Source organism: Salmo salar, chromosome 14 (genome assembly GCF_965601325.2).
Source record: "Salmo salar chromosome 14, fSalSal1, whole genome shotgun sequence".
In the NCBI taxonomy this organism is placed as follows: domain Eukaryota; kingdom Metazoa; phylum Chordata; class Actinopteri; order Salmoniformes; family Salmonidae; genus Salmo; species Salmo salar.
This window is the reverse complement of record NC_138304.1, coordinates 5937734-5952591: the sequence shown is the minus strand read 5'-3', so window position 1 is coordinate 5952591 and position 14858 is coordinate 5937734. Positions and strand designations below refer to the sequence as shown.

The 14858-nt window shown below is 43.0% G+C and overlaps 1 protein-coding gene and 1 long non-coding RNA gene across 4 annotated transcripts in view; one reads left to right on the top strand and one right to left on the bottom strand.

The window, feature by feature from the left end:
- pex5lb (peroxisomal biogenesis factor 5-like b) overlaps positions 1-14858 on the top strand; it is a 174465-nt gene that overhangs the window by 78020 nt on the left and 81587 nt on the right. For both annotated transcript variants that reach the window (XM_014139167.3, XM_014139164.3), the window contains one exon: positions 2275-2389. In XM_014139167.3, coding sequence (XP_013994642.3) covers positions 2275-2389 — 115 coding nt within the window. The remainder of the gene's footprint in view (positions 1-2274; positions 2390-14858) is intronic.
- On the bottom strand, positions 3848-5445 carry LOC106568658 (uncharacterized). Of its 2 annotated transcripts, none has more exons than XR_001320367.3 (3): positions 5191-5445; positions 4935-4989; positions 3848-4700 (listed from the first exon to the last, which is right to left on the bottom strand). It is a non-coding gene; the product is annotated as an uncharacterized LOC106568658 (long non-coding RNA). The 2 variants fall into 2 exon arrangements; XR_001320366.2 differs by having other exon boundaries at positions 3848-4219; positions 5191-5424.

Here is a 14858-nt window from a genome sequence, read left to right as displayed (position 1 = left end):
GGTTCAATTCTCGGGCTGACTCTTTTCTCTGTATACATCAATGATGTCACTCTTGCTGCTGGTGATGCTTTGATCCACCTCTACGTAGACAATACCATTCTGTATACTTCTGGCCCTTCTTTGGACACTGTGTTAACTAACCTCCAGACGAGCTTCAATGCCATACAACTCTCCTTCCGTGGCGTCCAACTGCTCTTAAATGCAAGTAAAACTAAATGCATGCTCTTCAACCGATCGCTGCCCGCACTTGCCTGCCCGTCCTGCATCACTACTCTGGACGGTTCTGACTTAGAATATGTGGACAACTACAAATACCTAGGTGTCTGGTTAGACTGTAAACTCTCCTTCCAGACTCAATTTAAGCATCTCCAATCCAAATTGAAATCTAGAATCGGCTTCCTATTTCGCAACAAAGCATCCTTCACTCATGCTGCCAACATACCCTCGTGAAACTGACTATCCTACCGATCCTTGACTTCAGGGATGTCATTTACAAAATAGCCTCCAACACTCTACTCAGCAAATTGGATGCAGTCTATCACAGTGCCGTCCGTTTTGTCACCAAAGCCCCATATACTACCCACCACTGCGACCTGTATGCTCTCGTTGGCCCTCGCTACATATTAATCGACAAACCCACTGGCTCCAGGTCATCTATAAGTCTCTGCTAGGTAAAGCCCCGCCTTATTTCAGCTAACTGGTCACCATAGCTGCACCCACCCGTAGCACGCGCTCCAGCAGGTATATTTCACTGGTCACCCCCAAAGCCAATTCCTCTTTAGCCGCCTTTCCTTCCAGTTCTCTGCTGCCAATGACTGGAACAAATTGCAAAAATCACTGAAGCTGGAGACTCATATCTCCCTCACTAGCTTTAAGCTCCAGCTGTCAGAGCAGTTTACAGATCACTGCACCTGTACATAACCCATCTGTAAATTGCCCATCCAACTACCTCATCCCCATACTGTTATTTATTTTGCTCCTTTGCACCCCAGTATCTCTACTTGCACACTCATCTTCTGCACATCTATCACTCCAGTGTTTAATTGCTACATTTTAATTATATCGCCACTATGGCCTATTTATTGCCTTACCTCCCTTATCCTACCACATTTGCACACACTGTATATAGACTTTTTCTATTGTATTATTGACTCTATGTTTGTTTATTCCATGTGTAACTCTGTGTTGTTTGTGTCGCACTGCTTTGCTTTATCTTGGCCAGGTCGCAGTTGTAAATGAGAACTTGTTGTCAACTAGCCTACCTGGTTAAATAAAGATGAAATTAAAAAATAAAAGCCATTCCAAATTGTCTTTCTCATTCCTAATTAAAGGGGTTGTAATGTCTGAGTCATTAGAGTCTACCTCACAGAGACAGTTATGACTCTAGGTCACACTCAGACCCTCTCTCATTTTCCTTCCCAAATAGACATGGGTGAACATCCATAGTGCACATGGGCATGTATGCATGTATGTCCTCGCCGAACATAATACGCAGGGACAAACACACGCACAGTGGTTTAATGGTGTATGGTGTCTATGGTAGAGGAAGCGGTGCTCTCTATCTCCCAGCTACTGCTTATCTGTTTGAAGGCAATGCACTGTTCCCTATATAGCTTTATGTCCGTAAGTGGTCTATGTAACATCCCCAATGTTGCACAATCTGACATATATGGGATCTATATATATCTCAGTCATGTGCTATATATCATCCTTCATCAATGGAAAGTAAAGGATATCATATATTGTATTACATGACATTTTACTGTAAGCTGCTCTGTGTTTATGGAACATCAAGGAATACTCAGGGTCACTATTTAGTCAAGTGATGTAAATAAATATATGGTTACGCTTTCACTTTTACATTTCATTCTCAAATTAGATGTAATTTATGTTTTATGTAATTTGTCACGTTTTATGATTTTGTGTTTTGAAGATCTGTTTCGCAACTCGTATGGTCAAGGGATTTTGGCAGTTCTTTTATTATGTGTTGTATGCTTGGTTTCACCATCGCTCCTCTTTTGGTTCTGCTTCATCAAAATCAGTTATTCTCCTCATCCTCAAAATGTTTTGTTTAGCTGTGATCCGATTCATCTCAATCCCTATGAATTCAGGCATAAACTTGAAGTGTTTCATATCCAGTTGATAGTAATCAGTTTCTGGGCTGGATTTGGCTCACAAGCCACGAGTTGCAGACTCCTACTATGGCCTATCCTTCTCTTGCAGCATTTTTCTTTTTTTGTTTTCTGTTTTCCTCACTGCGTCTCTCCTCCCCAGCTGGTCGGTGAGCAGCAAGAGAGCCGCCCGCTGCTGAGCCCCTCCATCGACGACTTCCTGTCAGAGAGCCGCATTGATGGCCCTGTGGTCCGGCCGGTCACCTCCAACACAGCAGGTAGCCCTCTCTCATTACCCACAACTCATTAATGCCCTCATCTGCTCCTCTCCTCTCGTTCTCTCTCAGCCAGTCCCAATTTGTTCCCTGCCCCACCCTTCCCCTAGGCAAGTGTTTCCCATAGCTCTCCTCAAGGGCCCCCAGCCAGTTACACTTGAAGTATTCCACTACAAGCACACCTGAATCAATGGCAAAGGTTCATAAAGATGCCGGAATTCAGATATGACATCATTGTTTTAGGACTATCCACAGAATTTGTAAACAACGGCACATGACATGGTTCAATATACAAATAAATCGCAAAAATTTTCCAATTGGCAGGCGTCTCAAAGCTGCCCCACACACAATACCCCATAATGTCGAAGTTGAATAGTTTTTGTTTTCACATAAAAAATGTAAAACTGAAATTTTGTTAGTAAGTATTCAACCCCTTTGTTAACCTCTACGGGATTGGTGTCCCGTAGAGTTTAAGTTCATATGCTATAACCACCCAACACATCCAAATGTGCAACTTTTGTTGGAATGACTGAAATTACCACTGGAGCACATGGGGAAATAAATCAAGAGGGAAACAAGCAATCTCTATGCTTAAATGTGTCTTTCCTGTTGGTGATGAAGAAACGCATCAGAGGCATAATGTTAAAATCAATCTTTTAATTAGTAAAAATCACAATTGTCAATCAACATTTTTGGCCTAATGGCTAAAGGCTGTCACACCCTGATCTGTTTCACCTGTCTTTGTGTTTGTTTCCACCCCCTCCAGGTGTCGCCCATCTTCCCCATTATCCCCAGTGTATTTGTATCTGTGTTCTGTTTGTTGCCAGTTCGTCCTGTCTTGTCAGGTCTTACCAGCGTGTTTTCCAGTCTCCCTGCTTTCTCAAGTTCTGTTTCCCCGGTTCTGACCATTCTGCCTGCCTGCCATTCTATACTTGCCTGACTCTGACCTGTTTACGAACCTCTGCATGCCCTGACCCCGAGCCTGCCTGCTGTTCTGTACCTGCCTGACTCTGACCTGTTTACGAACCTCTGCCTGTCCTGTCCCCGAGTCTGCCTGCTGTTCTGTACCTTATTGACTCTGACCTGGATTACAGACCTATGCCTGTGAAAGTGTGGGCGTATCGTCAGTGGGATATTGTGCTGGAGACCTGAAGAGTTTTGTCTTATTGGTATTCTTTGTACTGACAGAATACATTTAAGTGAGAGTCCATAAACCATAATATATTAAATTAAACAGAGTTCCTAATTTGGAATAATGTCACCTATCTTCTGTTTCGGCAGTCAACTCGCTCAGTTGCTGCTCCAGAAATGCTCGATCAGCCTCCAGGTCTTCCACTGGAGCCTGGAGGATCTCTGCTTTAATCTTCCATTGGACCAATTCCTGGCTCATCGGCTTAATGTTTTCACTTGAACTTCAACAACATGAAAGAACATAAACTGAATACAAATATAAACGCAAGATGCAACAATTTCAAAGATTTTACTGAGTTACAGTTCATAGAAGGAAATTAGTCAATTGAAATTAATAAATGAGGCCCTAATCTATGGATTTCACATGACTGTGCAAGGGGCGCAGCCATGGGTGGGGCTGGGAGGGCATAGGCCCACCGACTTGGGAGCCAGGTCCACCCAATGGGGAGCCAGGCCCAGCCAATCAGAATGAGTTTTTCCCAACAAAAGGGCTTTATTACAGACATAAGTACTCCTCAGCCCCCTCCCTCCCCCTCCTCAGTCGATCCCGCAGGTGAAGAAGCCCGAATGTGGAGGTCCTGGGGTGGTGTGGTTACACGTGGTCTGCGGTTGTGAAGCCTGTTGGATGTACTGCCAAATTCTCTGAAACAACGTTGGAGGCGGCTTATGGTAGAGAAATGAACATCTGTGACATTGTTTTGAGACAAAACTGCACATTTTAGAGTGGCCTTTTATTGTTCCCAGCACAAGTTGCACCTGTGTAATGATCATGCTGTTTAATCAGCTTCATAATATGCCACAACTGTCAGGCGGATGGATTATCTTGGCAAAGGAGAAATGCTCACTAACAGAGATGGTAACACATTTGTGCACAGAAGTTGAGAGAAATAAGCTTTTTGTGCACATGGAACATTTCTGTCATCTTTTATGTCAGCTCATGAAAAGTGGGACCAACACTCTACATGTTGTGTTTATATTTTTGTTCAGTATAGTTGGGGAGAAAATATAGCACAGGAAAGTTCATCATGCCGGACACGAGACATTCAATAACCAAATTTGGTTAATGTTTTTCATGTTTGCATGCTGTTTATTCACAGCAGCACCATCTCTGGGCCAATGATGACTGAAAAGAGATGTTTTACAGTCAGAACTCTTGAAGCGATACAGTATGTGATCGTTAACGTTAACACTGACATGCTAGCTATGTATAGCTAGCTAACTAAACATGGTATTTCACAAAGTTTAGCTTTCTAGCTAGTTAGCTAGCTACCTTTTTATAGCTTATACCATAGATAAGAGGTTAGCTAGTTCTATAATCTTTGCTTATACTGTTATCATTAGCTTGCTAACTACTTACATTCCCCCTCCTCGTCCTCTCCCTTTGCATGGTCACACATCCGTGCTCTTGTCCCCTGAGCAGAAAAGATGGTTGACATGAAAACGTGAGCTAGCTAGCTAAACAAGCTCCAGGTAGCTTACTAGCTGTGGCCGAAAACGTATAATAGCAGCAATTGTTGTTAGACTTGCAGTTTACATTTTGCTAGCCAAGACTTTTTAGCTCAGACATTTAATCATATTTCAACAATGTAGCTAGGCATCTAACATTAATTTACCTTATATCATTGTATTGCTTTGTAGACACTCCATATGGTCCTCATGCAGTTGCAACGGTGAATGTAACGTTACTGCAGGCGGGGAGAGGGGGGCCGTCCGGTTCGGAAGTGCAACGATGTGCAATGTCCACATAGAAACGAACACCCACATAGACGTCACTCATGAAAGATAGCAGTGAAATCTATCTGCATGGTTATGCACTTTGGTCCCAGTCAAAACACTATCCATTATTCCAGCCTGTCCCTAATGGATAATAGATTAGAGATAATGGATAGTTAGAAAACTAACTAGCATGGTCTATGTCAAACAGAACAAAAAATCTACATAGAAATTGATAAACTGTCTGCAGGAGAAACGTTTGCTGAAAGGAAAAATGAAAAGTAAGAAGTGTGTGGACGGAAGATGAAGATGGTGTTTTACCAGTGCACAGAGAACTTCATCTGGGAAGTCATTGTTAGCTAGTGTTAGCTGTATTAATCAACTGGAAGCAAGTGGCATTTTTGTTTTTAGAAACAATGTTTAATTTAAATATGTAATAATGCAGCCCATCAATATTTTTTGCCGACCATAAACCGGAAAACAAGCTGATATGTTAATAGGCTATCGTGGTATGATATGAGCTTTGAATGTCCAAAAGGCTCCTCAACAGCTTCTACCCCCAAGCCATAGAGACTGCTGAACAATTCATCAAATGGCCACCCGGACTATTTACATTGACACATTTTACACTGCTGATACTCGCAGTTTATTATCTATGCATAGTCACTCTACCCCTACCTACATGTACAAATTACATTGACTAACCTGTACCCCCGCACATTGACTCAGTACCGGTACCCCCTGTATATAGCCTCGTTAATGTTATTTGATTATTACTTTTTATTCCATTTCTTACTTTAGTTTATTTAGTAAATATTTTCTTATCCAACGATGCAGTTCAAGAAATAGAGTTAAAGGCTTGACAAATACATTTTTGATTTGATTTGCTGTGGTGGAGTTCTCCATGGTTCTGCAGTAGCCGGTGAGTGCAGCCTGTGCCTAGGCCCTAGGTCTACTGCTCAACTGGAATATGTGGCTCTGACCTAGGCTATTGACCACTGTTTCTGTATGGCCTCCACTGTCCTGAGCAAGCTCTGTACTGGTGGTGCCCCGATCCCGCAGCTGAATCAACTTTAGAAGACGGTCCTGGCGCTTGCTGGACTTTCTTGGGCGCCCTGAAGCCTTCTTCACAACAATTTAACCGCTCTCCTTGAAGTTCTTGATGATCCGATAAATGGTTGATTTAGGTGCAATCTTACTGGCAGCAATATCCTTGCCTGTGAAGCCCTTTTTGTGTAAAGCAATGAGGATGGCACGTGTTTCCTTGCAGGTAACCATGGTTGACAGAGGAAGAACAATGATTCCAAGCACCACCCTCCTTTTGAAGCTTCCAGTCTGTTATTCAAATTTAATCAGCATGACCGAGTGATCTCCAGCCTTGTCCTCGTCAACACTCACACGAGAGAATCACTGACATGTCCTTGTCAACACTCACACGAGAGAATCACTGACATGATGTCAGCTGGTCCTTTTGTGGCAGGGCTGAAATTAGGTGAAAAATGTTTTTTGGGGGATTCAGTTTATTTGCATGGCAAAGAGGGACTTTGCAATTAATTGCAATTCATCTGATCACTCTTCATAACATTCTGGAGTATATGCAAATTGCCATCATACAAACTGTGGCAGCAGACTTTGACAAATATTAATTTTCACATTCTCAAAACTTTTGGCCACGACTGTACATAGACAAGACTATGTTAACACACTGTGTTGTGACTATAATGGCCTATTATGTAGTAGTCCTTTAAGGCTGCAGTTATGGGTGTGGTTGTAGGCGTGTCAACCCACAGGTGCCATCTTGAATTTGCTGCAAGCCCATTCTGAGAGAGAGCTGGGGCTAGCTCGATCCAATCGGGAGAGACGCTGGTTGGAGCTAGAGACCGAACGGTTGACGGCTGGTTTGTGCATTGACAGTGTCCGATTCAGATTGGAAAGCGACAGGGTTTTGAGTATTGACGTGGAGGTGTTTGACCAACACTGCGCTGTGACTGGAGCAGAGATGGATGGAAAGGTAAGATGGTTAGGACTTGAGGAGGATGGGATGAGTGTAGCGGTGGAGGGGGAAAAGTTGGAGGAAGAGTAGTGCTAGTAGATATGAAGAAGAGGAAGACTGAGGATCTTTTGCAGGTCTCGTCAGGGGAAAGTGGTGATGAGGGAGGTTCGGTTCACAGTGTTTTATGGAGAGAAGTGGAGTTCAATGGGTTGGTTAAGTTTAAGGACAAGAGTGGAGTCATGGCGGGGAGTCCGATCGCATTGGCTCGTGATTTGTATAGTAAAGTAGGAGAGGTTGTGTCTGCTAAAAGTCTTTGTGATGGAAGTTTGGTGGTGGTGTGTAATGATGCTGAACAGCATGAGAAGGCTCTCAAACTCAATCAGGTATGTAAACGTGAGGTTGATAGTAGCATACTGGATCAAACCGGATGGTAGTGGCTGAAAGGAATTATTTTACCAGAGTCCCAGAAATTGTTAACATAAAAAAAATAAAGGATCACTTGAAGGGAGGCTCTCTTCTTGATGCAAAGTGCCTCCAGATGACACAAGAAGGGAAGGTGGATAGCCTGTCAGAGATACTAAACTTTGAGGATCCGGTACTGGCAGAAAAAGTTCAGATGTGCAAGCTCATGTTCCGAAACCATTGCATTGATATAACTGGTAAAGGTTTGGGTATGTGGCGGTGGTGTTTAAAGGCACAATTATATTTGTGAAGTGTGGGGGCGAACATGAATGTGGAGATCCAGTTACCCTCTTACATCTAGCGGAACACCTGCTCCAATATCCAATGATGGGCGTGGCGCGAAATACAAACTCCTCGAAAATCCGCAAACTTACATTTTTCAAACATATGACTATTTTACACCATTTTAAAGACAAGACTCTCCTTTATCTAACCACACTGTCCGATTTCAAAAAGGCTTTACAGTGAAAGCAAAACATTAGATTATGTCAGCAGAGTACCCAGCCAGAAATAATCAGACACCCATTTTTCAAGCTAGCATATAATGTCACAAAAAACAAAACCACAGCTAAATGCAGCACTAACCTTTGATGATCTTCATCAGATGACACTCCTAGGACATTGTTATACAATACATGCATGTTTTGTTCAATCAAGTTCATATTTATATCAAAAACCAGCTTTTTACATTAGCATGTGACGTTCAGAACTAGCATTCCCACCGAACACTTCCGGTGAATTTACTAAATTACTCACGATAAACGTTCACAAAAAACATAATCATTATTTTAAGAATTATAGATACAGAACTCCTTTATGCAATCGCGGTGCCCGATTTTAAAATAGCTTTTCGGTGAAAGCACATTTTGCAATATTCTGAGTAGATAGCCCGGCCATCATGGCTAGCTATTTTGACACCCACCAAGTTTGGTACTCACCAAACTCAGATTTACTATAAGAAAAATTGGATTACCTTTGCTGTTCTTTGTCAGAATGCACTCCCAGGACTTCTACTTCATCACCCAATGTTGTTTTGGTTCCAAATAATCCATAGTTATATCCAAATAGCGGCGTTTTGTTGTGCATTCAAGACACTATCCGAAGGGTGACGCGCCCGGCACGTTTCGTGACAAAAAAATTCAAAATATTTCATTACCGTACTTCGAAGCATGTCAAACGCTGTTTAAAATAAATTATGCGATTTTTCTCGTAAAATAGCGATAATATTCCGACCGGGAGTCGTTGTTTTCGTTCAAAGACTGAAAATGTAAACATGGAGTCGTCTCGTGCACGCGCGCCCCAGTCTCATTGTTCTCAGATCGACCACTATCCAAATGCGCTACTGTTTTTCAGCCAGAGACAGCAGTCATCATTCAACATTCTGGCGCCTTCTGAGAGCCTATGGGAGCATTAGAAAATGTCACGTTACAGCAGAGATCCCCTGTTTTGGATAGAGATGGCAAAGAAGGCCAAGAAATGGTCAGACAGGGTACTTCCTGTACAGAATCTTCTCAGGTTTTGGCCTGCCATTTGAGTTATTTTATACTCACAGACACCATTGAAACAGTTTTAGAAACTTTGGAGTGTTTTCTATCCAAAGCTAATAATTATATGCATATTCTAGTTTCTGGGCAGGAGTAATAATCAGATTAAATCGGGTACGTTTTTTATCCGGCCGTGAAAATACTGCCCCCTATCCATAACAAGTTAAACTGCTGTGCAGTGAGGAAAAGACAAGTAGAAGTGCAGCAGGTGAGGAGTGAGCGTAAAATCTCATATGCAGAAGCGGTAAAGGTAGTTCACGCAGAGCACCTAGAAGAGCAGGTATTCCAGGACAGTTTGGGATGCAGGTTGGGCGTGATGTAGGGAGAAGAATGGGAGAGAACACAAGACTGGTAGACATGAAGAAGGTTGTTACATATGCACGGTAAGTGAGAAATCTAAGAATAAGATTTGGCTTGTTTAGGTATGGCCCTGCTCTGCCCCCGTGTGGAGCTCTTCAGTTACTGTTTCTTATAGAATTCATAATTGGGATTTTGTCATTGCAACTTATTTTTTTTCTAGCAGTGTTATTATGTTACTTCATTATAATATTGTTTTATTGCTATTTCCTGATATTGTATTCTAATTACTAATAATTCCTCATTCTGTACTTTCATAAACCACACACATAAACAGTAAAAACATTATTTGCGAACATCATAACTGGACATCTTTCTTGCCGAAGATTGAGGCCAACTTTTGTATGCTAGCAACATACTGTTTGAACTTACACTCCTTTACAGTTTTAGTGGAGGGAAAAATAGGTCTATATGTAATGGTTGTCTATTTCTTTGAAGTATTGGTAGTGATTGAGCAACAAAAACAGCATTCCCATCCCCCACCCCTAAAGGCATAGTATCAAGGCAGGTCACCTGTCAAGACAGTCAGTCAGTAATTGCGGCAGATGTGCTCAATAGTCCCCAAAGTGTGGCGTAACACACAGGGTGTGTCACAAGCTAAACACGTACTTTATGAACTTCCTCTGCTTCCTTCTCCTGACGCTGGACATGCAGACTATGCAGTGCCTCCTTGTGCGACTGCCTTGAGCAGCAGTTTGAGGGTCTTCGGAGGGAAAATGTAGTGCCGTGAGGCATAGGGGATTGTCTGTAGCAGGACACCCGCCAGTGGATGGACGCAGAGGGGTGTGGTGCTCGTTCAGCGGCTCTCATGAGGTTCTCTCTATACTTTTGGTAGGTGATCATCTCACCGATGAGGGAGTGGCTAGGTGGGTGAGATATTGTCAATATAATTGCATAATGGAACTGTATGTGAACTATATGTCCAATTACAAAAAAAACGTGTTAAATAATCATCTCACCTGTTAGCTGGCGGTGAATTATGTGGCCATTGAGGACAGCAGTGTCGACCTGATGAAAAAATATATTCTTATACCACTTGGTAGTTTTCCGAGCACGTTCCACAAAGCTGTTTATCATGTCCGCCTTATCCACTGCCCCATTTTGATGTTATAGTCAAGCACGCAGTCTGGTTTGATCTTTCTCCCGTCAGGTGGTACACCTTTCCTGTGGCAACATGGTTGCTATATGGACAGTGGAGAGGACATGGACGTATACAGCTGTTGACCGTTCTCCTTGAACTCCCCTTCTGAACTTCCTGCTTCTGAATGCCTGCATCCCTTTCCTGTTCAAACAGTCTGTGCCAACGGCCCCTGTGAGGTTGGAGAGCAGATGCTGGAAGTGTGTGGGACTGCTGTACCAATTGTGTGGCCCTTCCCGAGATGAGGGGCCAGCATGGTGATCAGCACGAACCCATAATGTTAGATGTCAGTGTTGGACCCTGTGTACTTCACCCACTGTTGGTCTGCCTCAATCACCACCAGCATCTTCAGAGTGACCTGGTACTTCGTTGGTGTGCAAGGGGTCCTCAGATTCAGGGTTCTCAATGACCACAAGGTTGGGGGCAGCTCCTCACTGTCACTGTTAGAATCTGATTCCTGACTTTCCGACTCAGAATTTACAAAAATCTCCAGAATTGTTTGCTTTTGAAAGACATTGCTAATGCTACAGCTTAGCCCACTAGCTACATACATAAACATCAACACTGAATTTCTCTGAGTGACTGTCAGAGGTTACTTGATTGACTGCCGGCACGTGCCAATTGTATGAATAAATCAATATCAGAAAATGGTTTGTGTGATGTTTTCAAGTACTGGTGACAAATCATGGATTCCGATTCTTGCACAGATTGGAGTTACAGTTCATATAAGAAAATCAGTGAAATTAAATGAATTCATTACGCCCTAATCAATAGATTTCACATGACTGGGAATACAGATATGCATCTGTTGGTCACAGATACCTTAAAAAAAAGTGTGGCTCAGGCTCTCAGGATCTCGTCACCGTATCTCTGTGCATTCAAATTGCCATCAATAAAATGCAATTGTGTTCGTTGTCAATAGCTTATGCCTGCCCATACCATAACCCCACCATGGGGCACTCTGTTCACAATGTTGACATCCGCAAACTGTTCACCCACACGACGCCATGCACGTGGTCTGCGGTTGTAAAGCCAGTTGAACGTACTACCAAATACTCTAAAACGATGTTAGTGGCGGCTTATGGTAAAGAAATGAACAATCAATTCTCTAGAACCAGCTCTGGTGGACGTTCCTGCAGTCAGCATGCCAAATGCATGCTCCCTCAACTTGAGAACTCTTTGGCCTGAATGCTAAGTGGCACTTCTGGGGGAACAAAACTAACAATTTAAATAAGAATAAGGCTGTAACGTAACAAAATGTGGAATTAGTCAAGGGGTCTTAATACTTTCCAAATGCACTTATGGCTCAATCATTAGGGATTTTTCATGGTTGGGCTCATTAAATGTCTTTAATGTTGGGCTAATGAAATGTATTTAAATTATGGCTCATCGGGCTCGAATTTACAATAAAATCCAGACACAGGCCTATGCTTTTGAATGACGCTTCCGGTTTTGGCAGGAAATCACGGGTTACCCGGGAGAAAAGGGATTTACAGTGCATTCGGAAAGTATTCAGACCCCTTTACTTTTTCCACATTTGTTACATTACAGCCTTATTCTAAAATGGATTACATTTTTGTTCCTCATTAATCTACACACAATACCCCATAATGACAAAGCAAAAACAGGTTTTAGACATTTTTGCAAATGTGTATATATATTTTAAAAAAACTTACATAACATAAGTATTCAGTCCCTTTACTCAGTACTTTGTTTAAGCACCTTTGGCAGCGATTACAGCCTCGAATCTTCTTGGGTATGACGCTACAAGCTTGGCACACCTGTATTTGGGGAGTTTCTCCCATTGTTCTCTGCAGATCCTCTCAAGCTCTATCAGGTTGGATGGGGAGTGTCGCTGCACAGCAACATCCCTACAGCATGATGCTGCCACCACCATGCTTCACAGTAGGGATGGTGCCAGGTTTCCTGGGTCTCGACCCCGCCCTGTGCAACTGGGGTGCGTTCTCAGCCCTCTCCTGTACTCCCTGTTCACCCACGACTGCGTGGCCATGCACGCCTCCAACTCAATCATCAAATTTGCAGACGACACCACAGTGGTAGGCTTGATTACCAACAACGACGAGACAGCCTACAGAGAGGAGGTGAGGGCCCTCGGAGTGTGGTGTCAGGAAAATAACCTCACACTCAACGTCAACAAAACAAAGGAGATGATCGTGGACTTCAGGAAACAGCAGAGGGAGCACCCCTCTATCCACATCGACAGGACAGTAGTGGAGAGGGTAGAAAGTTAAGTTCCTCGGCGTACACATCACGGACAAACTGAAATGTTACAACCACACAGACAGCGTGGTGAAAATAACGTGGCAGCGCCTCTTCAACCTCAGGAGGCTGAAGAAATTTGGCTTGTCACCAAAAACGCTCACAAACTTTTACCGATGCACAATCGAGAGCATCCTGTCGGGCTGAATCACCGCCTGGTACGGCAACTGCTCCGCCCATAACCGTAAGGCTCTCCAGAGGGTAGTGAGGTCTGCACAACGCATCACCGGGGGCAAGCTGCCTGCCCTCCAGGACACCTACACCACCCGATGTCACAGGAAGGCCAAAAAGATCATCAAGGACAACAACCACCCGAGCCACTGCCTGTTCACCCTGCTATCATCCAGAAGGCGAGGTCAGTACAGGTGCATCAAAGCTGGGACCGAGAGACTGAAAAACAGCTTCTATCTCAAGGCCATCAGACTGTTAAACAGCCATCACTAACATTGAGTGGCTGCTGCCAACATACTGACTCAACTCCAGCCACTTTAATAATGGAAAAATGTATGTAATAAATGTATCACTAGCCACTTTAAACAATGCCACTTCATATAATGTTTACATTACTCATCTCATATGTATATACTGTACTCTATACCATCTACTGCATCTTGCCATCTTGATGTAATGTATCACTAGCCACTTTAAACAATGCCACTTTTATATGTTTACATACCCTACATTACTCATCTCATAAGTATATAATCTACTCTATACCATCTACTGCATCTTGCCTATGCTGTTCTATACCATCCCTCATTCATATATTTTTTTATGTACATATTCTTATTCATTCCTTTACACTTGTGTGTATAAGGTAATTGAGGTGAAATTGTTAGGTTAGATTACTTGTTGGATATTACTGCATTGTCGGAACTAGAAGCACAAGCATTTCGCTACACTCGCATTAACATCTGATAACCATGTGTATGTGACAAATAAAATTTGATTTGATTTATGTGACGCTTGGCATTCAGGCCAAAGAGTTCAATCTTGGTTTCATCAAACCAGAGAATATTGTTTCTCATGGTCTGAGAGTCCTTTAAGTGCCTTTTGGCAAACTCCAAGTGGGCTGTTGTGCCTTTTACTGAGGAGGGGCTTCCGTCTGGCCACTCTACCAATGCCTGATTGGTGTAGTGCTGCTGAGATGGTTGTCCTTCTGGAAGGTTCTCCCATCTCCAAAGATGAACTCCGGAGCTCTGTAAGAGTGACCATCGAGTTCTTGGTCACCTCCCTGACCAAGGCCCTTCTCCCCCGATTGCTCAGTTTGGCCGGATGACCAGCTCTAGGGAGTCTTGGTGGTTCAAAACTTCTTCCATTTAACCTGTTGGGTCTAGGGGGCAGCATTTGCACGTCTGGATAAAAAAAATGTACCCGATTTAATCTGGTTACTAATCCTACCCAGTAACTAGAATATGCATATACTTATTATATATGGATAGAAAACACTCTAAAGTTTCCAAAACTGTTTGAATGGTGTCTGTGAGTATAACAGAACTCATTTGGCAGGCAAAACCCTGAGACATTTTCTGACAGGAAGTGGATACCTGATGTGTTGTATTGACTTTAAACCTATCCCATTGAAAAACACAGGGGTTTAGGAATATTTTGGCACTTCCTATTGCTTCCACTAGATGTCACCAGCCTTTACAAAGTGTTTTGAGTCTTCTGGAGGGAGATCTGACCGAACAAGAGCCATGGAACGGTGATGTCCCATTAGACACCTGGCGCGCTAGTTCATGTTGGGTACCCTCGTTCCAATACGTTATAAAAGAGTATGCATTCGTCCACCTT